Here is a 26119-nt window from a genome sequence, read left to right as displayed (position 1 = left end):
TCTATAAAATGAAATGCATTTTACTAACCGCAAACACTAATGTGCACCCTAATGGAATCAGGAGGCAAACATACAAATCCTTCTGGTAAAGGAGATCCTTTAGGCAAGGTAAATTTGTATCATAGCTAATGCACTTTTTATACTAATGGAAAAAATTTAATATCTAGAACATACTAAGAATATGCCAAACTAGATTGGGAAGAAAAGGTTGACTGATAAGATTAACATTAACATTGTACTTTCATTTATGCCTAGTTAAAGCAGAAAAGCTCCTACAGAATTTCCTCACAAAATGTTGACAAATACAAGCAAAGTTCCTGGAGCTCACAAAATTAAAATGAAGTGAGCAATACGAATTGTCAAGTCATTATTACACAGAAGTAAATTTTAACGCAAAAAATGTATGGCCAGTGTAATGTAAGGTCTGCATCCAGATTGTTATGCTGTACTGAGGGAATGTTGAACAGAGGCCTATAACTAACAATATTAGCTAGATTCAGTACATTCCTTAAGTCTACAAGCAAAGGTTTTCTGCTTCACCAATCAAAAGATTCAAGCTGCTTTACTGTTTCCAAGAGTCAGGACACCTTAGGATCATCTTATGCTTGTGATCGCCTCCATAACAGAAACTTCTGAGATGATCCTAAACATCAGTATCAATTACATCAGCTTGTTCCACCTTAGTTTTGCCTTTCCTCGTGTAGTTTCTGGTGTAGCTCAACTGCAGTTATCATCACAAAAGGAAGCTTAATATCATTTATCTTATTCTCATGACTATGGTCTACCAAAGCTAAGAGTTGCACAACATGAGTAAGAAATCCATGCATTCAAACTGCATTAGCTGAAGATGCAAACACTTTTACCCCATAACCTTATAACTGTGTAACTGTGCACTACAATCTTAAATTTGTGCCATCTCTTACCTGGCTTGTAATTCCAAAGTTCGTTCTTTCCCAGACACTTGGAAAGTGTGTGGGTATTCTTCATTGTGCGTTTCCACTATCTTCATACCATCAATGCCGACTCTTGTCCGAACTGTAAACTTAGATCCAACTAGGCTAAATTTGGGGACACAGTATAGCAACATATTGTTGAACTGGAGGAGAAAACCCAGACAGACATTAGTTTCCATAGAGACAATGTTGGGTCTTTTTGTAACAGCTGCATGTTTTTCTTGGAAAAGGCATGCTCTAGGATATTTAAATAACATTAAAAGAGATTATATGATGCAGGAACTGGATCAGTCATCATGAAACATGTCACAAATACCCCACAACATTCACCCACTGTAATAATAACACACTGAATGCTGTCATCAGAGGAAAATACTACGTTTTGCATTGTACCAGTTTGAGAACAAAGCACATGTTAAACACAAACCCAGACGATTAGCAGCTTGGTGCCATTCTTTATTGCAAAGAACTAAAAGCTGCTTGCATTTGAAGCTTAGTGAAGAAAAAAAATTGATTGGAAGCAAAGAAAGCTAAGTGTCCCCTCTTCTATTGCTTTTCTACTCTCAATCACCACCTCTCAAAGCTGCTTTACTGGAAGTGAAAATGTGCTACAGCACTAATAAAAACATCGCTTGCAATGCCTACCTCTGAGAATAAAGGGAAGCACACATATTCATAATATATCAGCTACTTAAAGTAGGTTGCTTTAAGTTTCTTTAAAGCCCTTAAAGTTGAACTGCTTTTCATTTTCAAAGACGACAAATTAACACTTGGTTGGTCATTGTTCTGTCTTTTTGTCTGGTTTCATCACTGTTGTGGGCTGCATTTTTTATCTTGATATTACTTTCCACAGGTACAGGTAACAGTTTGTGAAGTCTTTTTGTATTAGAGGTTCAGTGATTTAGTACAGCAAAATAGAGAAATGTGGAAGTGATGGCTGTTTCTGTCATTGTTGCCACTCTTACTGGTGGTCTAAATTCTACCTAATGCCACATTTCAGTTAGGAACAGCAATTTACCTAGACACCTATGGTCTGTTAACAGTGAGTGTATTTCCACACATTCATGTTATAAAACAGCATAGCAGATGTCACAGTAGAGCAAAAGAGCACTGAAAGCGCAACTAACACATCTGGTACTGTAGCAGAACAAGAAAGTGATAACAGCAGTGCTGCAACATATTCTTCCAGCGTACCAAAACAGACTCATGCAGCAGTATTTCACAAAGCCCTACAGTAATTGCTGACTTAATTTTTAAAAATCATATCCATCTAGGTTTCTCACTGTGTGCTGAAACAGCTAACAAACCTGATTATTTGTAGGGTTCCAGTAAATAACCCAAAGCTGAATAATTTTTCTTCTTCGTGGTCTCTGCATATCATTAAATGCAGATGTATTACGAGCAGCAACGAATGGAACTATATTCTAATTAAGCAGTAGGTGCTATTTCTTTTTGTGGAGGACAGCATTTGCTGAACATTTACATCCCAGGAGGGATTTACTTTGGACAACTGCAACTTCTCTTAAAAGCATGGCTTATAGTTGTAGTATTTGTTATCAAAAGAGAGAGTGAAAAATCAGGGGAGGGTGGGTGGGTGTATTAAATATCCTTTAAACAGGATTTTTCAAGAAAGACAGATAGGCCACACATTTCAGAATTTCCCCATACTCCTTGGATTAACATATAAAGCAGGTTTGAAGTTGAAGCTTGTCAGAATTAAAACTATTAATATATTCAGTTATTAATGATCAAGCACACCAGCAGCTCATTTAAATACTATTTCATGGATGCATAACTATCCTACCAAGGTAACATAAGTGCTCTGAGATTCAGCTGTTATACTGATTTGAAGCTCTGCTTCTTATCTCTGAAGTACACTATGAAATAGGTTTTGAGAAACGAATCATTAGGGATTAAGCTAACAGCAGACTAAACGTATACAAGGATTCTCCAGGACTACTTTGATGATTTAAGCTACATCTGTGTCATCTTAATCCTTTGTGAGGCATAAGTGAACTTTTCACATTCTAGCTTGGAGCATACACATTCCTCATAGGCACTGGAACAGTAGAAACAATTGTGAATATTAGGGAAAAGGGCAGAGCACAAATGAAAAAAATACGTTTCCCTGTTTACAAGGAACAGAAAATCTACCACTTAATGACTAGAGAAAGGCATCACTGGAATAACAATGTGTCTAAGCTTTCCAAGTTTTTTTTTAAACAAAAGAAATACCACTTTAATTCACCTTTTGATTCTTATCCCATTCAAAATGAAGGGTAAAAGGCCTAAAATCAAAGCCATGTATGGTTACAGCACAGAATACTTCAAGAGTACAACCCCTTTCATTGATCTAGTAGAATGCAACATTTGATCTCTGGAAACCTCTGTTTGCAAATCACAATACAAATTACCTTTTGCCTTAGCAGCCATAAACATGGTTTAATGTTACATCTGCACTGAAAATAGCTGCATTGCTATGACACATGCAAATTGCAATTAGTTTAGCTGTCCTGGCTCAGAGGGATGCTGGTTTACATTGACAACCCTTAGCAGTTCAGATGTGAAAATAAACCAAATTTAAAGACAGCAGTGGAAACTGTACCAGAAAGCAGAGAAGGCAGTAGATATTTACACTATTTTTCAAGGAACTTTCATAAATTTTAAACCAAATCATTGAAATAGATTATCCAAAAAAGATGAAAAAATAGAAATATGCAAGAATATAACACATGAGATATCAGAGACAGATACTTACTAAAAAAAGGTATCTTTCTTGGGCAGATGTATTACGAGCAGCAAGTTTAAGTATCTGTCCTTCTTTTATGAGTTCATTTGAAGGATTGACAATATCTTCTTCTTCTCCCAACATTTCATAAACCTCTAACAACTTCTTCAAGTTTTCCTTTCCATTAAAAAAATAGCAACATTAGTAGTGCATTTGTTTTGTTTTTATAAAAATGATTAAAGCATGAACAATTTTACGGAATCAAAGCATCTTTTTTTTCTTTAAGAGATATTTTCTGTGACACTGCTGGACAACTTTTGCAGCAGAATGACTTTTGTAGTAAAGGATTTGAATGTAATCATCATCAATAAATATCTTCAAAAGAGAACACTGAAAAACTGTCTTCAGTGAAGGAAAAACCTAAAAATTAGAGATATTGGGTGAAATAATTAGAATTGCAGATTTAGTCTGGTGAGTACCAGCTAAAAGATTAACTAGGTGACTCTGCAAAGCTCACTAGATGGTTTCTAATCCTAAAACTTTAGAAAAATTACTTTTTGGAATACAACTCCCATAATTCCCCAGCTGGCATGGCCAGTGATCATGTTGATTGTGGGTTCTGGGGAGTCCAATAAGTAAGTTTTCCAGGGAGATTAAAGTGCAATTAGACCCAGAAAGAAAGAAAGAAAACAGATTTGGCAATACTTATTGCATAATGACACCCCTAACCCATAGCTGCTGTGTCCCTTTTCATTGACAGAGAAACCCATCAATGAGCTTACAATCGTACAAATCCCCAGGTGTGAAATGTTACTGATGGGGTAGTTGTGATACTGGCAGTCCAACTGTCAACTGTCCCCTGTCTCCTCTCCCCCTTGCTATTCCCAAGCAGGCTGATTGCTTGTAATTTTTTCCTATTTATTTTGTTTTGTTTTTGAACTACAATAGCAGTAGTAGGGCTCTGAAATTGCATGATTTTTTTTAAAAAAAATTAAAACATGCAAGGCATGCTGGGGAGGACATGGGGCAGGGAGTCAGGGAGTCAGGAAGAGGGAATGGTGGCAGCAGTAGCTCCAGTCACATAACTGTGGAGACATGTGATAATGGCTGCTCTGAAACCTGCATGTTTCCGTTTTTAAAAAACTGATGCAATTGCTGCAAGAATGAGGCTCATGCAGTAGTAGTCTGCCAAACTCCTCTGACTAGAAATTGAAAAGTGCTTATCCTAACTTATCTCCAAGGTTATTGGGAGGATCAGATAGAAGAATCTTGTGAATTGCTATGACATCTTAGAGCAAAGGCATGGTACAAGCATATTGTTGTGGTTGGGTGCCTTCAAGTTTGCTTTTGCCCTCCTCTGAGGCTGAAAGAGAATGATTTGCCCAAAGTCACCCAGTGGGCTTCCAAGGGTGAGTGGGAATTTGAACCCTGGTCACCAGAGTTGTAATCCCACACTCAAACTAATACATCATATGGCACTATAATGGCTTAACAGTTGCAAAAATTCCTCCTTAGGCATCACACAATTGCCTGTTTGCCTAAAACAAAAACAATAATGCATATTGTGCAAAGCAAAAAAATCCTCAAAACTCACTCACCATTTTCCTGATGGCACTATTGGAGTGACTTGCTGCTGTGGATATTATTTCCAGGGATTCTATAAGAGAACAAAAGCCAAGAAAATATGATTTGTTAGTACTACAATCTACAAACTGCTATTTCAAATACCAGCTTAGGGGCTATACAGACCGCCCTGGCTGGAGGAGGGCCACAGCAACCTCACACCACGGCCCCCATCTGGCCTCTGGAAGGCAAAAAGAGGAGCTGCAAAAAGCGGCTCCCTTTTGCACCCACCAAAGGGCGCCATATCCATGGTAGCGCAGCTGTATGGTGCCCCTTCGGCACTGCATCATCTGGATGCATGATGCTGCCTGCCATCTGGAACAGCGTGCATCATCATGATGCCCTGAGGGCAGATTCAGGGCATCCAGCGTCAGGACGCTGCGCCCTGACTCTGCCCACAGGCCAGCACAAAGTGCTGGTCTGTACAGGACCTTATTTCACATTTTGCATGATTACTTTTTGTCGCCAAGGTAATATGCAAAATTTAGTTCAGTGAGCTTCTTTCAATTTAATTGAGACTATATTCAAGGAGAGAAAGTCAACAGTTGAAGTAAAGATGTTTTAGGTATATTAGTTGTTGAATATAACAGGCATGGATCATAATGTAACTTTAATTGAAACAAGCAGAAAACAAAACATATTCTCAGGACTGGAATTCACAAACACAACATCCAACTCTTTAACTGCCCCATCAATCATCATCAAATACACACACACACTATATTTTCTCTCCCCCCCCCCCCCCCCCATATATATCACAATATTACACATGGGAAAATGTGGAGTCCAATAGATGACAGTTTGGTCAGTTACAGAAAGGGGGGAAATGCTTATTTACAAAGAAAAAAAATTTTTTAGGTAGGGTATTCTAAACAGTTAACAGGATTTGAATCAGTAAAATTTTAGGGGAGTGGGAATAAAGGCCAAAATCCTTTGTGTGACATTTCATCATGCCAGCAGAAGATAATTTTGGAACTGTGCACAGTGGCAAAGGAGAGATGGAACAGAAAGCCATCTCCATCACCAAAGAAAGTAGCTCTGCTGTTTCTGGTTCATATCAGAAACGATCAAAGCAGTTGTCTCTCTTGATAGAATTAACTTTTTATTCCATGAATCCTGGTTGCTTGTGGCTATTTTACCCTAGCTGGTACCCTACTACTATACTTGGTGTAATTGCCAGAATGCCAGAATGAAATCTGTGGAGGGCTCCTGTACATTAAAACACATATAGAAGAAGGAATTTCAGCAGCTGTTGCTTGTCACACACTTAGGTAACAAGTAACACATGCTGAAATTCCCTCTTCTATGTAAGCATTAAAGGTGCAAGAGCCCTCTCTAGTTTTCAAACTGGCAATCCTATGTATAGGAAGACTAATCAACATGTTTGTGGCCAAGTTCTGTTAGTTTAACCCCAAAAGACATTATTATTATTATTATTATTATTATTATTATTATTATTAACCTTTATTTATAAAGCGCTGTAAATTTACACAGTGCTGTACATACAATCTTTATAATTAGACGGTTCCCTGCCCTCAGGCTTACAATCTAAAAAGACATGATACAAAAGGATACAAAAGACATAATGAAATAAATTGCCTCAGAGGGTGGTGGACTCTCCATCTTTGGAAGTCTTTAACAGATGCTGGATGAGAATCTTTCAGGGGTACTTTAGATGTCTATTCCTGAATGGCCCTTGTGATCCCTTCCAACTCTAAGATTCTATGATCCTTGGACAAATTAACAGACCTTTCTTTATTTGCTACCTTTGTTTATTTCTAATTCATAAGTGAATGCTGTAATATTTACAAAACACTTTTGTGAACCATGTAGCAACTTGAAAAAATTATATAGCCAATATATGCAGGAGAAATAATCTAGGAAAAATGTAAGTTATTTTAGAGAGCAAAACATAAGACAAAAAGGCTTAAGATTTTGGATCCTTTGCTGTTCAACTGGCAAATAGGTTAACAGTAAGGGATATTTCCTAAGTAGGATTCAAGTCCATTATCCTATATTCTGCAGCAACCACTCAGACACCTCTGGGAAGTCCACAAGCTAGTCCACAATTTCCTTTCATTGGTAATAATTGGTGGGCTGTCTCTGAACCTAGACATTGCACCTAGATAATTTGTGCATTCAGAATCTGTACTACTTCCCAAAAAGCAGAAAGTGAATATTGCCTATTACTTTTTACTCAGAAAACTGAAAAAAGATACATTTTACAGAGTTATTTATCTACAGCACTGAAGAAAATATTTAGAAAGGTGACCCCAACCATGTTGCACTGGACATACAAGTTACACAAAAATATTTACTTTCAGCATCCTTCCAGTCTATAGAGTCCTGAGGCAATTTTCTTAGGTAGTCCTTCAGAAGCATCTCGTATCGTGGGATGCGTTGCACTGGTTCTAGCATGTGATGTTGCAAGGTCAGATTTCCACAGACTTTCTGTTTCTAGAAAGCAATAGGCATTTGTTAATTTCACAGCTTCAGAAACATATATTTTATACTATATACCTGTAAAAATGAATTACTCTGTTTGAATAGTATTCTTTATTTTAATAATACTAATAATGATGATATTTCTGCCAGTGATATTTTAATAATAGCTAAAGGTGAAATATACCATTTATCATTGACCATAAACAGACATTATTGGATTTATGATTCTTACTCTTAAGCTTTTGTCATCAAACGCCAAAAGTATATAAATATAAGAAAAATGCAGTAATTTAAACTAATTTTAAAACACAGTTTTGGTAACACAAATGAAATGCTAATTCATGAGAAAGATAAATATTTCTCTTATTTTTCAAGATGAAAACATCACTGCCACAAATGTCCATAAAGGAAAACATAAGACCAGTACAGTTTAACACTGCTCAATCGCCAAGCTTCACCTCCTTCTTCTCTTTTTCACTGCTATAGCTGTGTTACTCTGGAAAATCAGTATGCAAAGGGATCTTGTATCACCTAACTGAAAGAAAGAAACTGGTATCATAAGCTTTGACAAGACTCATCTATGAAGTTGCAACTCATGCTACCAGCTTCTTTCTTTCAGTTAGTTTCAAAGGTGCTACAATATCCTTTTGCATATTTTCTTCTACACTGTTAGTATTATTTAACCTGGATTCAAAATGAACAGGCCCAAAGTGTTCTTTGACACAAAAGTATTGCTCAGACATAGCTGACCTATGACAAAAATTCAAATAATTAAGTCTAAGATACAGAACAATCTTATGATGTGTGACTTTTCTTTCAGATAGTAAGTCTCATCAACAGGAATGGTGACTATACATTGCTAGTGTGGACTTCAATATTATGCAGGAAGGTTAATGGTTAATAAAGGCATGCTATATATGTAAGGGTGAGGTCTTGGACTTGAAGACTTGGAGTGCTTGTTAACATATCACATCACTTATTGTAAATTATTTTACCAACTTAGTATTGTAAATGCTCTCCTTTGCTATGAGAGAAATTAAAATAAACTCTGAGATTTGCTAGTGAATTTCAATTATGTCATTTATTACCAAGATAAAATTACCAAGATCAAAAAGGTCTGCATATGCACCTCCAACCTCTCAATTTGGGAGCTACACATGCATCTTCAAGCTCTTAATTTGTTACTGAAGACATTAATAAAGCAAGGAATAAAATGCTAGAGATACATTCTCCATTGCTAAGGTGTCTTGTCTGTCTGTCTCTTGCACAGACTCTCTCTCTACCTGAATATCCTGAATAATGGATTTGAAGAGAGGTGATCGCTCAGTCCATGTTTTCACCAATTCCATTGCATTGTCAAAATTCTTCACATACTCTCCATACATCTTAAGGAAAGGTGCTAATTTCTGCAGGATATCACTGATCCTGGGGTTTGTGTCCCTAAATGAAAAAGAAATCAATGTTATAGAGATATATAATGTTGGTTAATATTAGTTCTGGTTCCCTCAGTCCTATCAGGACTCTTGTTTTAATTATACCTTCTTGTTATGCCTACATTGTAAGCTACCTTTCCCCCACAAAAAGGATTTATCTATAACTTTATCTAAAGTTTTTCATCATGTGATCTACAAATATACTTGATAAAAATATACAATTAACTCAAAGTTGGTGTGCATCCAGACAAGAGGCTCCTTGTTTTACCAGTCAAAAGGCTCTCTGAATTATTCTAGGAATCTGTAATCTGCTCTGAGAGTCTCTGCGGCTAAAGAGCAGGGTATAAATGTAATAAATAAATAAATAAATAAATAAATATCCAGTACACAATCTAGATTATTGTGTTATGATTCCTAGTTTTAAAATGTAATTTCACCTCTCAGATTTGTGAGACCTTCTATTTCTGCTGCTTCACATGTGTTTCACCCATGTGAAACCATTCCAATAGATGCTTTTGAAAGGTTTTTAAACTTGCTAAAAACAGCACATCACCAGAAAATCTAGGGCTGATTCTAACAAAAGCTTCTTCATTCACCATTTTAAAAATATGGCTATTATCCTGGAAAGTGTTATATCTTTCTGCAGCTAAACTCACAGAACTGATAGGAACCAAAAGTGCTCACTAATTGATCCATGTAGGAAGACTTATATAAAAGTTAAGTCTATGGAAAGTCCCAATAGTTATCTGTTACTTCCAGTGCTGCTAGGGAACACAAGTCATGTCTTGCTTGTGGGCTGCCCATAGGCACCTGCTTTGGTCACCATCTAAACAAAATGCTGAAGTAGCATGCATGGCTCTTAAATTCTCCTTTATTATTCCTATGTAATATATCCATGTATTCTGAAACATATTATTACAAAGGACTTAACAGTGTGTGTGTTCGTATGTGTGACTGAGAGACAGAGTCAAAGTGTTCCTCAAATAGAAAGTATACCATCCCAAACATGATACAGAAAATTAAATAAATGTTTTTTCAAGAATTAAGCAAAGTAATTTGCAAATATTCTGTAGAGCTACAAAATACAAAGCAATAATATATGGAGTAACTTTACACTTTTCACTGGATTTGTCAAAATATGTTTTTAAAAAGCTTCTGTAGCTTCCTAAAGGAAGACAAGCAGTCTATAAAAAGACACATTGGTGCCTGTTATTAACACGTTAGTAATTACACAGAGGCAACAATTTCCCTTATCACAAAACACAAATTTGGTAACAAAAAGATGTACCACAATTATGGTATAATTTCCTTAAAATCCTTGATCTTTTTAATGTGGATTTCTGCCAAATGTGGACTTGTAAGACAGAGATGTAAACATCAGAAGACCTTAGGTATGCAACAGTGAGAAAAACTGGAACTGGCACCTGAGAAGAACAATAAGGAGCTTCACCACCCCCCACCCCCCAAAAGCTTGTGTTTTTCAGTTAACCATTTTTAAAATGTTAAGATGAGCCGAAGTTAATCTGGGTTCAGGCATAATATTAATCAAAACTGGAAAGAAACATTTCCAATTTCAGGCCCTTGCTGTAGATGGAATGGGACTGTGTATGATTGCCTATGCCCATCTCCTGTGAATAAACCTCAGTTTAATCACCACAACTAAGTGCTGCCTGCTGGAATGTTAATACTACAGAGAACTAATGTTCCTCCTCCTTGATTGTCATGGCAAGTTTTCTATTTTTTGCTTTAAACAAGTAAGAATTCTCTTTGAACTCTTGCCCAGCATTATAAACATTTCCAAGACAGCTCTACTACTTCAAAGTCATCTTAAATATACTGGTCACAGATGACTGCTTCAAGATAATGCATTTAAAAACAAAAACAAACAGAAGCCGTTCCGCAATTATAGTTTGGTTCTCCTTTATCAAATCAATCTATTTTAGATGATGTGCCTGCAAAGGAGCAGTGAATCCTTGCATGAAATAAATTCATATTTTCACTCAGATCTGCTGAATAATAGTAAAATTTATCCTGTTGTCAGAGTCAAAGATGTTTGGATGATGGACTTGTACTCCAACATTTTATTTTTGTAAGACTCAATAGACCAGGTGTTATTTCATGATCAGTACCTAACAATCCTGCTAATGGGAAGAAATAAGAATGGTAATATCTACTAAATATGACGGTTTAGAGATAGAAGAACTCTTAATCCTTCATCTGTTTTTAACTGAATAAAATATAGGTTCTTTTTCAGGTTTTAACACACATTACATTAAATATGACCTTTTATTAACACCTTTTCAAACTATTTTTAAGATATACAATATAATCATACAAAATCAATTAACCAAAATAACACCACTCCTCACATTTTTAAAAAATAAGTATCACAGAAGAGCTTTTCTTAAAAACACATAAACCCTCTTTTCCATTCTCTTAACATGAAAATGAACAAGCAGCAAAATAAAAAGAGAAAGGAAGAGTAGTAGGGAATTTTAATTAGGCTAGAGAAACCAGCCATTCTTATAACAGCCATTCTTATAACATCTTTAATATTTCTCTTTATTTTCCCATTTCAGTTCCATACTGTAACAAAAAAACATAAAAAAAGACTTGCAAATCCCTATAAATATTTATTTAATTAATAGGCAAGCTCTGATTGGTTAGCCCACAATTAAAGACTGCAGCCTATAACTGTTACAACTGTTTGTGTTACAGCCAATAACTGTTCCATTCCTGGAATGTGTTCTTTCAGATATGTCACACAACGCAGAGAAGGAAATTTTCATTTTGTTCAGGTTAGCCAGTAGTGGATAAGCTCTTTTATTCAAATCATCGGTCCTTCAGTCATAGTTATAGTATGCATCACCTCCTCCTACTCTACCATGCCCCACCTTATAATTTTTGAACAGGTGCAATTACTTTTGAGTTGTGAAATCTTACGGCTATGAACTTGTGTGAATCTTGCACCTTTCTGAATTTTTCCAGAGTAATAATTCTATGTTTTGTGAACATAAATGAATGTTGTAGATCTCAGTATTAGAAGGCTGGATTGCCCCATTTAACACAGATTCCTAGAGATTCCTGTGGAATAGATGATGTTCACCACTACCTTCACTGGCCACTTCCCTCTAATAATTTGCTGAAACACTTACCATTCTTGCATCCTTTTCTCAAGCTCTGGCAACAAGAACTGACTGTGGAATTGATTTATGGATGAAATATTGGAAAAGACTTTATTAACAACTTCAGCAGGGAACGATCCACGGTTAGCTTCCTCCATCAATTTACAATAAAACACCTGCAGTGAATAAAAAGAGGGTCAAGACAGAAAGCATGTTTTCTTCAAAAACACAAGAAAAAAACAGAAAACTTTTTGTACATTTGAAGAGTTTACAGCTAAACTGCAGCAAACAAAATGCACCCCTTTGCTATAATTAACACCATCCATTTGTATGAACTTCCACAGCCATTTCAAAACCACCACTTCTGCCTGTAAATAGATTTCCTTGTAGAAAACAGAGCAAAACCACAGAAGGACTCTCAAGTGTTAAACTAGCCAATGTCCCTCCAGCTGATTGCTGTGCAGGCTTCTATATCTACCCATTGGGAAGTTTTTCTAGCAATTTATTTCTGCCTCTGCCTCTCAATATGTTTCTTCCCTTTTTCCGCCACTTCAGCTCACACTGTTAACTCAAAAACTAGTTTCCATCGTACTGACCATTCTTTATCTCTTACTTTACCATGCAGACTGTAAGTAATGTATACATTAACCACATGAACTTTTATATCATTATGCATATAAGTTTTTTAAAATTCTGAATGTTATCATTTTATGCCACATTTCTGCATATTAAATATTCTACAGCTTGGCCACATTTGAATCTAAGAGTAAAACCTCAGATTCATGTACTCTACCTTTCTCTTCCTTCAGCACAGCTGTGAAGACAAATTTGAATGCTGTTTCTGTTTTTGATGACGGTAGCTTCTTGTGCCTCCCAAATCTACACAGATCTTACCAAATCTACCTATTATTTATTGAAACAGGCCAACTATAAACAAGTTAAGATTAATCACTTCATAGCTGCCATTCTGTTAATTACACAAGCATGCACATCTTATGCTATGCATATGGGGCAAATTATTTACCATAGCACAGCAGATATACTGCTGATAGCATAAGAAGTGGAATTGTGCGCACAGCAACACTGTGCATTTTGTTTATGCATGGCACATTTTGGTTGCGCATTGCAGTTTTGCAAAGGCATCCAATCACAGGCAAGTGTTGCACAGTGTTGCTATTCTGCATGATGGTTGCACAGTGCTGATCTCCACATTTACGCTGTGCTGAGAAGATGTTGGATTGTAGTTGAAGTCCAACTAAGCAGCTAGAACAAATGTTAACCTAAAACTTCTGAGATAGCAAAATCATCCATGCCATAGTATTTCTCACTTCTCTTGGTGCATGTGAAAGGTGGATCGTATAAAAAGCTGGTGGGAAGAAGTCAGTCATATGATATGTGGAGCTGGAGGAGAGTTCTACAAATAAAATGATCTGCCAAAAAGACAAATAAATGGGTCCAAATAAAAAAATGACTAAACTGATGCGGGTTCTCCAGCAGCTGTGGCTGGCATCTTCAATCTGCTACTACTGCTTTTTCTAGCTGACCCAATTGGCAGTGTCTCTCATGTTGCTTGATTTGTGTTTGAATACTATATTTGATGGTCCCTATATAGACTTGTCTACAGCTGCATGGTATGTGGTAAACTCCTGCACCCATGAGAGGGTCTCTTCTGTCCTTCGCTGAGCACAGCATTTGCTGGATTTTCTTGGTCGGTTTGTAGATCATATGGAGGTTGTGTTTCCTCACCAGTTTCCCCTTTTCTGTCTGTGACTCCTTTGTTGTATGGTAAAAAATACTTTCCTTTGGGTCGTGGTTTGTCTGTGCTCCTATGGGTTTTGGAGGGGGTGGGACTGGCAGTCCTTCTGATGTCTGAGCTGGAGTAACCATTAGCCTGTAGCAGAACACGTTATAAACCATCCTGGATATAAAATACTACTTGAAAAGACTGAAATTCTAATCCATGCCAACAACTATCAGGTCAGAATGCATAGGGAAGCCATTGGAATCCATAAACACCTGGACAACTTCAACAGGAAAGTTTAAAGTAAACCATGTCCTGAAAAACACCAAAATCAAGACCCAGCAAATGCAAATGAAAACCATCCAGGGTGAGACAATGGATCATTAATTAAATGGACACCCTGAGGCCTTGCCATTCAACAAAAGAATAATACACAGATTAACATGCAAATTGCTTCCTTTCAACCAACAGTCTATATACCCCACTCTCTTCCATGCCAGTATTCTCTGAAGATGCCAGCCACAGCTGCTGACAAAATGTCAGGAAAAAACCTCTTCTAGAACACGACCTCATAGCCTGACAAACCCACAAAAAACTATGGATGCCAGCCATGAAAGCCTTCACATTAAACTGATGCTATTATAATTTATTATATTTTGAATTGAGACTGCTATTCATTGTCTGTCATTCTGCATCAGGGAAACGTCCTGGCACAGTAGAAACAGCATCCAAACTTATCTTCACAGCTGTGCTGAAGAAAAACAAAGGTCGAGTACATGAATCTGATGTTTTACTCTTACATTCAAATGTGGCCAAACTGTAGAGTATTTAACATGCGGAAATGTGGTATAAAATAGTAACATTCCGAATTTTTTAAAAAACTTCTATGTTTATGTAATAGTAAACCCATCATTTCTCACTACTTCAATAAACACGTATCTGAGGAAGTAGGCCGAAGTGTACAAAAACGCATGCTACCAACTTTTTTCTTTCAGTTAGTCTCAAAGGTGCCACAAGATGCCCCTGCATATTGATTTTTCAGACTAACATTACCATGTTTTTGAATTCTACTTCAATAAACATTTATCTTCCATGATCCCTCCACTTTCCACAAACATAGAAGAGACTTCTGCTTTTAAACATTTCTCTATTATGATCAAATTGAGACAACTGGTTTTACGTGGGTGGGCAACACCATCTCCCCACACCTCAGCAAGACCCCCTGAACTCGCTGTGAAAGACACAATCACACTTGCAGGTGGTATGATTGCTTAATTTGCTATATTATTATCCCTCTGGCCTCTTTTAGGCATATGTGGATTTCTTGGCTCCAAATTCTAATATTAGTATTATTTTAATGTAAATGTATAATTGCATCTAATTGTTTTAAAATGTGATTACTTGTTTAACTTACTAGCAAAGTAGCTTCTCACAAAATATAAAGCAATTGCATGCACTGGTTCAACTAACAAACATAGTGAAAAGAAAGTAAGCTGCAAGCAATTAAAAGCTAATAAGTGATGTCAAGTTTATACTCCAAGAAAGGCAGTTGTACTAAGCTCCTTCTATTTCACAGAGAGGACATTTAAAAGTTAATGTGCACACGCACACACACACACACTTGTTAACTAAAAAAAATGTTATCTTTGAACAAAACTGAATTCATGATCCAATGACCCAGAAAGGGAGTAATTAAGCATGCAGTGGGTGAAGGTAAAAAAGACTCTTAACAAAAAGGATGAAAAATATACAGACATTAGGAAAATAAATGTTTTATTACAAGAGACAGAAAAGATGGTACTGAATCAGGAGAGCAAAATTAGAGCTTGTGGGTTGGGTGACATTTAAATGGCAAATACAGGATTTTGGCAGTAGAACCTTAATGGGATCCATCATTCTAGCAGAGGGTATGAGTAATTCCAAGTCATTTCAATCAGCCATTGTTTTTGAAGTGAGATGATGAAATTGAATGCTTTTTCTTTCTAAGCTGCAAATTCATAACCCCCTCAATTATCATAGTGACCAAACGCCTTTAGATTTGCATTTCTGAAACTAGATGGAAGGTAATGGCTCTTATTGCTCAAAGGGAAAAAGAGCATGAGAGCAAATGTACTTGAATGCTGTGGGCCAAATCACTGCTGAAGAGGAAGAAATGCTGCATGTGAACTAAAAGAAAGAATGGTACAGAAGTGGTGGGAAAGATACATTACATGAAAATTCATAAAAACTAAGTAGAAGGGTAGAAGAATTAGCAAACGTACTTTTGAAAATATGACATGCTATGTCAAGAGTGGACAGTGCTGTTGTTGTTGTTGTGTGCCATCAAGTTGTTTCTGACTTACGGCAACCCTTTAGGTGAACCTAAAATGGGGTTTTCTTGGCAAGATTTGTTCAGAAAAGATCTGCCATTGCCTTCTCCAGAGGCTGAGAACATGTGACTTGCCCAAGGCTACCCAGTGGGTTTCATGAGTGAGCTGGGAATCGATCCCTGGTCTCCAGAGTTGTAGTCCAATGCTCAAACCATTATACCATACTGGCTCCCCCTCTTTCAATGATATCCAAAGGTTAATTTAAAAGCAGTTTGTACAAGCTTTCCTATGCCAAATGTAAGAATTTCATTCTACAGTTGTGAAAAGTAATATTTTTAAAAAGAAAAGAAAAATCCCCATCCTTACCTGATCCAAGAGAGCAAGTCTGCTAACATAGGCTCTTTCTGTGTGCAAAAGCTCATTGGCAATTTTGTAACACTTCTGCTCATTTGTCTCCTAGAAATACATACAACATTTATTTTTATAATAACGCAATTATAAATTAATCAATACATTTTTGCTTCAATTGTGCATAACTACATATCTCCACATTTATGAAACAACAGCACTCTTTTCTTCCTTATCAAGTCAGGTTTTTGAAAACTAGAGGAGGCTCTCATAGTTAGGAAGCTAGAGCCACATCCCCTTTCTCCTCCAAGTAGGGGAACCAGAGTCGCAAAAGCAGAAGTATAAGCACTAATTGTTATTTAGGAGGGTAACCTATGCCCATTTTGGTTCAAGGAAGAGTTGTGCCGAGTGAAGTGTTTGCTCACTATTTTTAAATCTATGGCACTGTCACAGCCTGATGTCCTTGTGTACAAGAAATTCAGGGAGTGTTTTAAAAGAGACTAAACCTTAAAGAGGTAACACATCTGGATCAAATATAAAACTAAGAAAGTAAATCGCTTTGCACATTTAAAGCAAATATAAAATAACTAAGAAAGTAAATAATATGGAGAAAGTAAAGCCTTCAATCCATAGCAGCACCAAATAGATGGGACGAGGGAGATTATCTTAACCATTTCAGTCTGGTTTCAGGACTGATTATGGCCTAGAAACTGCTTTGTTGCTTTGGTTAACAACATTTCCTGGCAATGTATTCTGTGGATTCTGCTGGGCAGGTAAGCAGGATTCCATACCATTGACCATGGTATCCTTTTGGGCGAACTCACTGGAATGGGACTTGGAACTTTACCACACTAGCGAGATCCCGCGGGAAAACGGGAGTTAAACGCAATTTAAAGCAGATTCGAATTTAAGCAAAACTTGCAAATTTGGGGAGTTTATCACACTAGGAAACTGCCCAAGCGAAATAACGTGAAGTTAATCCAAATGCAAAGCAGAGAAAATTTTACAGCAGCTTTTTTACTTTCGGGTTGTTCTGAAAGTAAAAAGTTGCTGATTTTCTCTACTTGTGTTCGGATTAACTTCACATTATTTCACATTAACTGTGATGTCGTGTGATAAACTTTGGGCATTTCTGGGTTTTCTTTGCTTTAAATCTTGTTTAACTCCCGTTTTCCCACGGAATAATAATAATAAATAATAATAAAAACTTTATTTGTATACCACTTTTCCGTAGTGATCAAAGCGGTTCACGCTACCATCAAATACACATAACATCAAATATAATTACACATTATATCAAATACAAAATAAGTAAAACCACGAGTACATATGTAATTAAACATCTCGCTAGTGTGATAAACTGTTGGAGACATTGCTTTACAATGATTCAGAAGATGGTACTGGGGGATTCCCATTCAATTTCATGACCACTGGCATGTGGAGTCCTATTTAACATATAAATGAAGCCACTGAGAGCGCTGTCAATATTTAGAGTTTTCACAACAAAGTCAACTTTTTTTTTAAAAAAAATGTATTTTTACTAACATTTTGACACACAAAATGTCAAATACATACAAATACACATCAATATGTTAAAACAAATGCATGTATAGAAACCATATATATATATATATATTCCACTCATTCCCTAGCAAATTGATGTTATATTCAATATCAATATTGATGGTCCTTCAAATTTCAATACCACCAACCTATTACACTTCTGATCAAACTTAAGTTACACTTCCAATGCAACTCTCTCTCTCACATAACCTTACCCTACCTTCTCCCACACTCTCCTCCTTATCATCCCTTAAACCTCCCCACCTCTTCTCAAACGCCATTCTTTTTCCTTCTTACCCTCTATCTTTTCCACTCCACAGCTACTCTTAGCCTCCATCTCTTTGTTTCCTCCTTCTCCTTTTCTACTCTATGTTCTCTTCTCCTTCATATCTCACTTACTCCAACCTTCTACTCTACTTTCTTCTAATCTTCTTTCACATTCACTCCTAACCTTCAGCATTTTGAACCAGATGAGGGTAAACAAGCTGACAAAAGGGCAAGACACTTCTTGGGAGTGAATAAGACAAACATGCTAGTCACTGCCTGGGAATGAATTTGCAAGGTTAAAACTGCCTTGCAACTATTCAAGTTTCTGGAGATGTCTGATATATCTTAGTTATATTCCATTTAGATTATTGGAATGTGCTCTACATGGGCTGCCTTTGAAGATTATTTGAAAACTTCAAGTGGTCCAAAGAGCTGCAGTTAGTTACAGGGAGCACAGAACTATCTTGGTACAACAGCTGTCAGCTAGTTTATCTCTGGGCAAAATTCAAATACAGTACTGGTTGTGACCAATAAAGCCTGTTTAGCCCAGGTCCAGGCTATATGAAGGACCATAATTTTTGCTATGAACTTTTCTTGGGACCTGGGATCTTCAAGAGAGATTGTCTCTTGGTACTACAACACTTACAATTACAATCTGTAAAAAAAATGGAAGAGGAAAATGACGAAGTGGCAAATGACAAAATATTGTCATTAATATGTCATTAAAATATCAATAAAATTTAAAACAATTTCATCTGAGTGGGAATGTGAGACAAGGCCTTTTGTTTGTTTCTCCTGGGTTCTGGAACTTACTTGCTAGGAAGGCTGTCTGTCCCTGCTATCCTTCCATCAGCAAGTAAATACTTTTTTATTCTGATAGGCTTTTGAAGACTGTTCCTAAATAAATGGTTTTAACAGTTTTCTGCTTTATTTTTGGCTGCTTTTTAACGACATATTAATGACAATCTTTTGTATGTTTTTATCTATATCACCTCTATAAAACATCTTGAGTACCATCTCTGGGAGTAAAAAATGGGACATAAAGAGAAGACGATTAAAGTGACTAATAAGAACAATAAGGACAGAGCACCAGTATATATTGTTTCTGTTCTACAACGCCAAGCTAAATCAGGCCCCCACCATAACATCCAGAACACTAATAAAATCCTCATGCCGTCTTCTTAAATTTCTAAGGTACAGTTGTAAGTACTGTTAAAAAAAAAGCAGCACAGCATCTGTCACGTTTTCTGGCCAACCATTTAACCAATGCTTATTCCCAAGTTATATAATGTTTGATAATCATTGTCACAGTGGTTTTACTGTCTATATAAGATAGTGAAACCTTTAATATCTATTCTTATGAATAATATTACACAATTGTAGAGCACTTTCTGATTCAATTCAATTCATTGTTCAAACAGCCAATCGTTTCAGAAAGCTAAAGCCAAAAAGCAAAATACATATGCTTAACCATAATACTGAATAAGACACCAAGAACCACACTAGGCCCTCCGTGGATTATACCATTTCCACATGATATAGAGTGAATCCTTATTAAGTGTAAAGAACTCATAGCGCATAATAGGTAATTGTAAATCTTACTTCCATGAAACACAAAAAAGCACATGGAGATTATTTCCATTTCGACATGAAATTCTTTCTCTTAATTTTTTTTCTTTTTATTGGTGGGTATCTTCTTGAATAGGTAGATCTGTTTTTTCATGTGGCTTCAATTTTATGCCCAGGATTCATATTAACTATAGATTTATTTTGTTGCATTTTGTAACAGTTTGGCACACACAGTTTTATATGGTATACTTTCAGAGATTATGGCTTTTAAAAAGTTATAGTTATTGAATTTTAAAACATTATGTCAAATATAAAGGGGGGGGGAATACAGGCGAGATTTAATATTCTAGATTATCCTATGGCTGAGCACAGTCAGACTGACTGAAACGTCTCAGATTTTGTTCCTTTTCTTTCTGATTTAATAGTGGGTTAAAATAAACCAACCTGGGGAGCTGGCATAAATGCCTCTGATCATACTGGGAGCACACAGAAAATACGCTGGGATAAAATAAAATCAGAAAGAACAACAACATCTGAGACGTTCTGATCTTTTTAATGGATCTGCGCATTATTAGTTTAATCTATTAGATGGCTGTGTGTGTGTGTGTGTGTGTGTGTGTATATAAAAGTTAAAAACAAGAAACAATACGTGTATAATGCAAAATGGCACATACCCCATAAAATCAGATCATGGAAATAATTAATGACAGAATATCAATAAACAAACAAACAAATATGTTAAAAAATTGTCCTGTGATATTTAAAATGCCTCATAGTAGAGGAACATACTATCTGCTGGTTCATTTACAAACATGTCAAAAGAAACTGCAATTAATCCAAGCTTTCTGTAGTATTTCAATGGTATAAACAATGAAACAATAAGGCATACAACCTCTCCTTATGTTACTTATAAACATGTCATGAGACAAATATTTTACATGTACCTAGTTTTACTGTAAAACTGCCCTGACCCAATCCTGGCACTGCTTGCTGGGTTATTTATTTGAAATAAGCTGGCACTGGCACTCCAGATAGATGTGAGAACAGATCACTGTAAGCTTTAAAACTTACTGTATATACTTGACTATAAGTCAACCTCATATATATGTCAAGGGCATATTTTGGGGCCAAAATTATAATAAATAATAATAAATAAAATTTTTATTTCTATACCGCCCTTCTGTGCAATCAGGGCGGTGTACAACATCATAAAACATTACAAAACAGTCCTCAATATACATACAATTAAAGTTAAAATACATCAACATCAAAACAATCAAAACCAACTTGCCACTGTTGGCTTGGGGCGGGGAAGAACTAATTGAGGCAAGTATCAGGGAATGCAGACCTAAACAGAAAGGTTTTTAGCCCCTTTTTAAACTGGGCCAGGGAGGTGGCCGAGCGGAGCTCATTGGGCAGCGAATTCCAGAGGGTCGGGGCCGAGATGGTAAAGGCTCTCCTAGATGTGGAGGCTAATCTGGCCCCTGGGACCCTCAATAGCTGCTGCCCAGATGTCCTGAGAGTGCGGGGCGGATTGTATGGGGAGAGGCAGTCCTTGAGGTATCCTGGGCCCAAGCCATTTAGGGCTTTATAGGTTATTACCAGCACCTTGTATTGCGCCCGGAAGCAAATAGGCAGCCAGTGCAGATCTTTAAGCACTGGTGTTATATGGCTGGCTCTGGACATGCCAGCAACCAGCCTGGCCGCCATATTTTGCACTAATTGTAGCTTCCAGGTATGGTACAAGGGCTGCCCCATGTAGAGCGCATTGCAGAAATCCAAACGAAAGGTTACCAGAGCATGTACTACTGTTTCAAGGTGTCCCCGGTCCAGGAAGGGACGCAGTTGGCGGATCAGCCGAAGCTGATAACAGGTGCTCCTGACCGTCGCATCCACCTGAGCTGTAAGGTGGAGGGACGAATAAAGGAGCACCCCCAGACTGCGTACCGAGTCCTTCACGGGAAGCGTGATCCTGTTCAGGACAGGTGGAACCACCGTCATCCCCAGGCCAGGGGAACCTATCACGAGTACCTCCATTTTCTCTGGATTCAGACTGAGTCGGTTTTTCCTCATCCAGCCCATTACCAACTCCAGACAGGCCACGAGAGGAGAGGTGCCATCCCCGGTCACTGCATCAGTCGGAGACATAGAGAAGACTATTTGGGTGTCATCAGTGTACTGATAACCCCGCGCCCCATGTCTCCGGATGATCTCTCCCAGCGGTTTCATGTAAATGTTGAAAAGCATGGGAGACAGAATGGCTCCTTGAGGGACCCCTGATACGAGGGCCCTCTTATCGGAGCGCACGGCTCCCAGCTGCACCATCTGGAACCTCCCGGAGAGGTAGGATCAGAACCACTGGAGCGCAGTGCCCCCAATTCCCACCTCTGCCAGGTGCTCCAGAAGGATACCATGGTCTATGGTATCGAAAGTCGCTGAGATGTCCAAGAGCACCAACAGGGACACGCTTCCCCTGTCGATGCCCAGACGGAGATCATCGACCAAGGCGACCATGGCAGTCTCAACCCCATAGCCCGCCCGAAAGCCAGTTTGAAATGGGTCCAGATAATCCGTATCATCCAAGATCGATTGAAGCTGGATTGCAACCGCTCTCTCGATCACCTTCCCCAAAAAAGGCAGCAGTGAAACTGGCCGATAATTGTTATGCATCAGGGGGTCGAGGGAGGGCTTTTTTAACAGCGGTTTTACAATGGCCAATTTTAAGCTGGTTGGAAATTGCCCATCCCTCAAAGATGTATTTATAATCCGGTGTAACAACGAGGTTACCACCGGTCCCCCCTGAGCCGCTAGCCATGAGGGACAGTGATCGAGAGAGCAGGTTGTCTTCCGAACACTTCGAAGGATCTTGTCCACATCATCGATACTAACCAACTCAAACTGATCCAGTTTAATGGAGTCCATGGAGGCTCTGGACGCCTCTACTCCGGATTCTGCCCTAATGCCAGCGTTAAGACTTTCGCTTATCCGAGAAGTTTTATCCGCGAAGAAGTTGTTAAATTGGTCACAGCAGGCCTTCAAAGGTTCAAGGATCTGGTTCGGGGCAGGAGGGAGCTGAGTTAGCTCCCTGACTACCCTGAACAACTCTGCTGGACGCGACTCTGCGGATGCAATACGAGCATCATAGAACGAGTTCTTAGCTGCTCGTATCGCCTCTCCATAGTCCTCCAAAAGGCGGTCTAGGAGTGTCTTGTCAGCTAAGCGAAGGTGTTTCCGCCAGCGATGCTCTAGCCATCGCAGGACCCGCTTCCTTGCCCGGAGATCTTCCGTATGCCAGGGCTTTCGCTTGGAAGCAGGCCTGAGAGGGCGCTTGGGAGCGATTCTGTGTATAGCCCCAGAGAGACCGGTATTCCAGATACCAGTCAGGGCATCAACAGAGTCGCCGTCATTTCCAACCGTGAGCCCCTCTAGGGCTTCTTGGAACCTTTTGGGTTCCATCAGCCTTCGAGGGTGGACCATTCTAATTGGTCCACCACCCCCGGGGGGGATCTGGGTAGGAGCCTTGATTGTCGCCTCCACCAAGAAATGATCCGTCCAAGACAGGGCGGAAATATTAGTTATTTCCGCCCACGGATTTTCCGCATCCGTACAAAAGACCAAATCGAGTGTATTACCCGCAAAATGCGTTGGACCCGATATCAATTGGGACAGGCCCATGGCCGCCATGGTATCCATGAATTCCCGAGCCGCACCGGATGGAATATAGTTGGCCGTGAAGGGGATGTTGAAATCACCCAGGACAAGTAGCCTGGGTGCTTCCAGCAGCAGCTCCGCGACCAGCTGTGTCAGCTCGTTAAGGGAGTCTGTTAGCGCACGGGGTGGCCGATACACCAACAAAATCCCTAGACTGTCCCTATAGATTTTGATATAGTCAAAAGTAAAACTTAGGGGCATGTACCAAAGGATTGAAAGGATGAAGAAAAGGAAAATGATGCCAAAGCATGCCATCATTTCCCCACCCGAGCATTCAAAAAGGCCAGAAGCACTCCTGCAGCAGAGAGAGTAGAGGTGGTCGGTGCTTCTTTTAGACTAGGGTCAACTAAGCCTTTCAGCACTCTACTCAAGAAAGAGGATGGTTCCTATTTTGATAAAAGTTAAGGTCCAGTACTTATACTGACCTGTGGATAAGTCAACCCAAGTTTTTTGAGATGATTTTTAGCCCTGGTGGCACAATGGTTAAATGCCAGTACTGCAGCCATTCACTCACAAACCACAAGGTTGTGAATTCAATCCCAGCCAGGGGCTCATGGTCGACTCAGGTTTGCATCTTTCTGAGGTGGCTAAAATGAGAACCCAGCTTGATGGGGGCAATTAGCTGACACATTGTAAACCACTGAGAGAATGCTCAGTGCGTTATTAAGTAGTACAGTGGACCCTTGTTATACGCTGGGGTTTGGTTCCAAGATCCCCTGTGTATAACAAAATCCGTGTATGCTCAAGTCCCATTAAATATAATGACATAGCAAAATGGTGTCCCTTATAAAAAAGGGAAAATCAAGGTTTGATATTTGAAATTTATACTTTTTTTGAACATTTTCAAACCGTGTATGCTTGAATCCGTGTATAAGAAATCCGTGCATAAGAAGGGCCGACTGTATATAAATGAAGCTGCTATTGCTACTAAAATTTCTAGACGTATACATGACTATATACAATATTTAGTACAGTGGGCATTATCTCACGCCAACATATACAATTTTTTGTTAGGCTACATATTACATTCTGAAATATGTCTTGTTATTGCAATTGAAGTACTTAAAGTGATCTGTGTATAGAACTATATCCTGTCAGTAAGCAACTGACACTGCTTATTCTACTGCACAAAATAAAGCTAACCATCTGGATGGGATTCTAAGTTTTCAGATCAAAGATATTTAAAGAATATTTCTCATGATTGCAACAACATAATCCAATCAAGTCAGAGGTATGAATAACCTTTTATATCTGAAGATCATGGCATGTTCATATTCTTTTCAGGCATGCTGATATTATTTTCAGTTCCAAATGAGCTGCCATCTCATCCCCTCACTGTCTTTTTAGTCCACTGTAAAGGACTGGCATGCAATTGGTCTGGGACTCAAGAATGCTGACAAGGACTAGGGTGGGGATAGGAACCTATGGCCCTCAGATATGTTGAACTGAAATATATGCCATTATATTTCATCACTGGCTATACTGGAAGTATGTGGCTACCAAATGTTGTTGGGCTGCAACTTGAACACTGTTTTATCATCTCTGTCCTTCATTTCCTGTATTGTTAAGTGTACATTGTTAAACGTACCAATGTTCTGTGCTGCTGGCTTCTGTTGGGTGCCCTTTCCACTTTATAGCAGCTCCATGAGCTTCTCTTTGGGAGTGTCAACTCCCAGAGGGGAGCTATACCCAGAAGAAAGACCCATGAGAACAGCCGTAACCATATGGCTGAAGGCCATTAATTTTAACACAACAGCTGGAGCAATGGATAAATTGGAGATAAAATGTTCCCAGAGAGGAGTTGTACCATGCAAAGGCCACATGACACAACATTAGATCATCGTCCAGAAGGTGAGAGAATCAGACAAAACTACTTCCCTCCATTACTTTCTCCAGTTTTTTGCCAATTTCCTTCCTATATATTACTGTACCACCACCCTGACTCTGCCTTGTCCTGAATGTTACTGCCAAAACCAATTTCATAATTTGGAAGTCTTTCCTGTGTAGACTGGCCTTCAGCATAATGTACTGAGGAAAATACACACATTAGAGAAAACTAATCATTCCACCCCTTTCTGCAGAAAATACTGAAAAAATGTCTTTGTATATACAGAAGCACAGTGGAGTACCCAAATAAATGAAAATCCTATGGGATGAAAAGTAGAATCTTCCTTTCTAGGAAACTTCCCCAAGTAATCTCCCTAAACACCACTTCTATATCTAGCTTAATTCTGACACCCTCTCCTATCACCTCTTTTATTTACATAGAAGTAGCAGTTATTTTTGAGGTCTTGCACATATGAA

General features: G+C 38.3%; 1 protein-coding gene across 2 annotated transcripts in view; it reads right to left on the bottom strand.

Annotated features, from left to right (window-relative positions):
• Nucleotides 1-26119, bottom strand: part of FGD4 (FYVE, RhoGEF and PH domain containing 4) — a 129258-nt gene that overhangs the window by 7149 nt on the left and 95990 nt on the right. For both annotated transcript variants that reach the window (XM_089527852.1, XM_089527853.1), the window contains exons 5-11: nucleotides 16724-16813; nucleotides 12338-12483; nucleotides 9033-9189; nucleotides 7623-7761; nucleotides 5280-5338; nucleotides 3712-3858; nucleotides 924-1096 (exon numbers count right to left, since the gene is read on the bottom strand). In XM_089527852.1, the coding sequence (XP_089383978.1) occupies nucleotides 924-1096; nucleotides 3712-3858; nucleotides 5280-5338; nucleotides 7623-7761; nucleotides 9033-9189; nucleotides 12338-12483; nucleotides 16724-16813 (911 nt within the window). The remainder of the gene's footprint in view (nucleotides 1-923; nucleotides 1097-3711; nucleotides 3859-5279; nucleotides 5339-7622; nucleotides 7762-9032; nucleotides 9190-12337; nucleotides 12484-16723; nucleotides 16814-26119) is intronic.

Source organism: Sceloporus occidentalis, unplaced genomic scaffold (assembly GCF_023333645.1).
Source record: "Sceloporus occidentalis isolate IW3139 unplaced genomic scaffold, rSceOcc1.0.p SCAF_5, whole genome shotgun sequence".
Lineage (NCBI taxonomy): Eukaryota > Metazoa > Chordata > Lepidosauria > Squamata > Phrynosomatidae > Sceloporus > Sceloporus occidentalis.
Note: the sequence above shows the minus strand (reverse complement) of the source record. Positions and strands in the feature narration are given on the sequence as shown.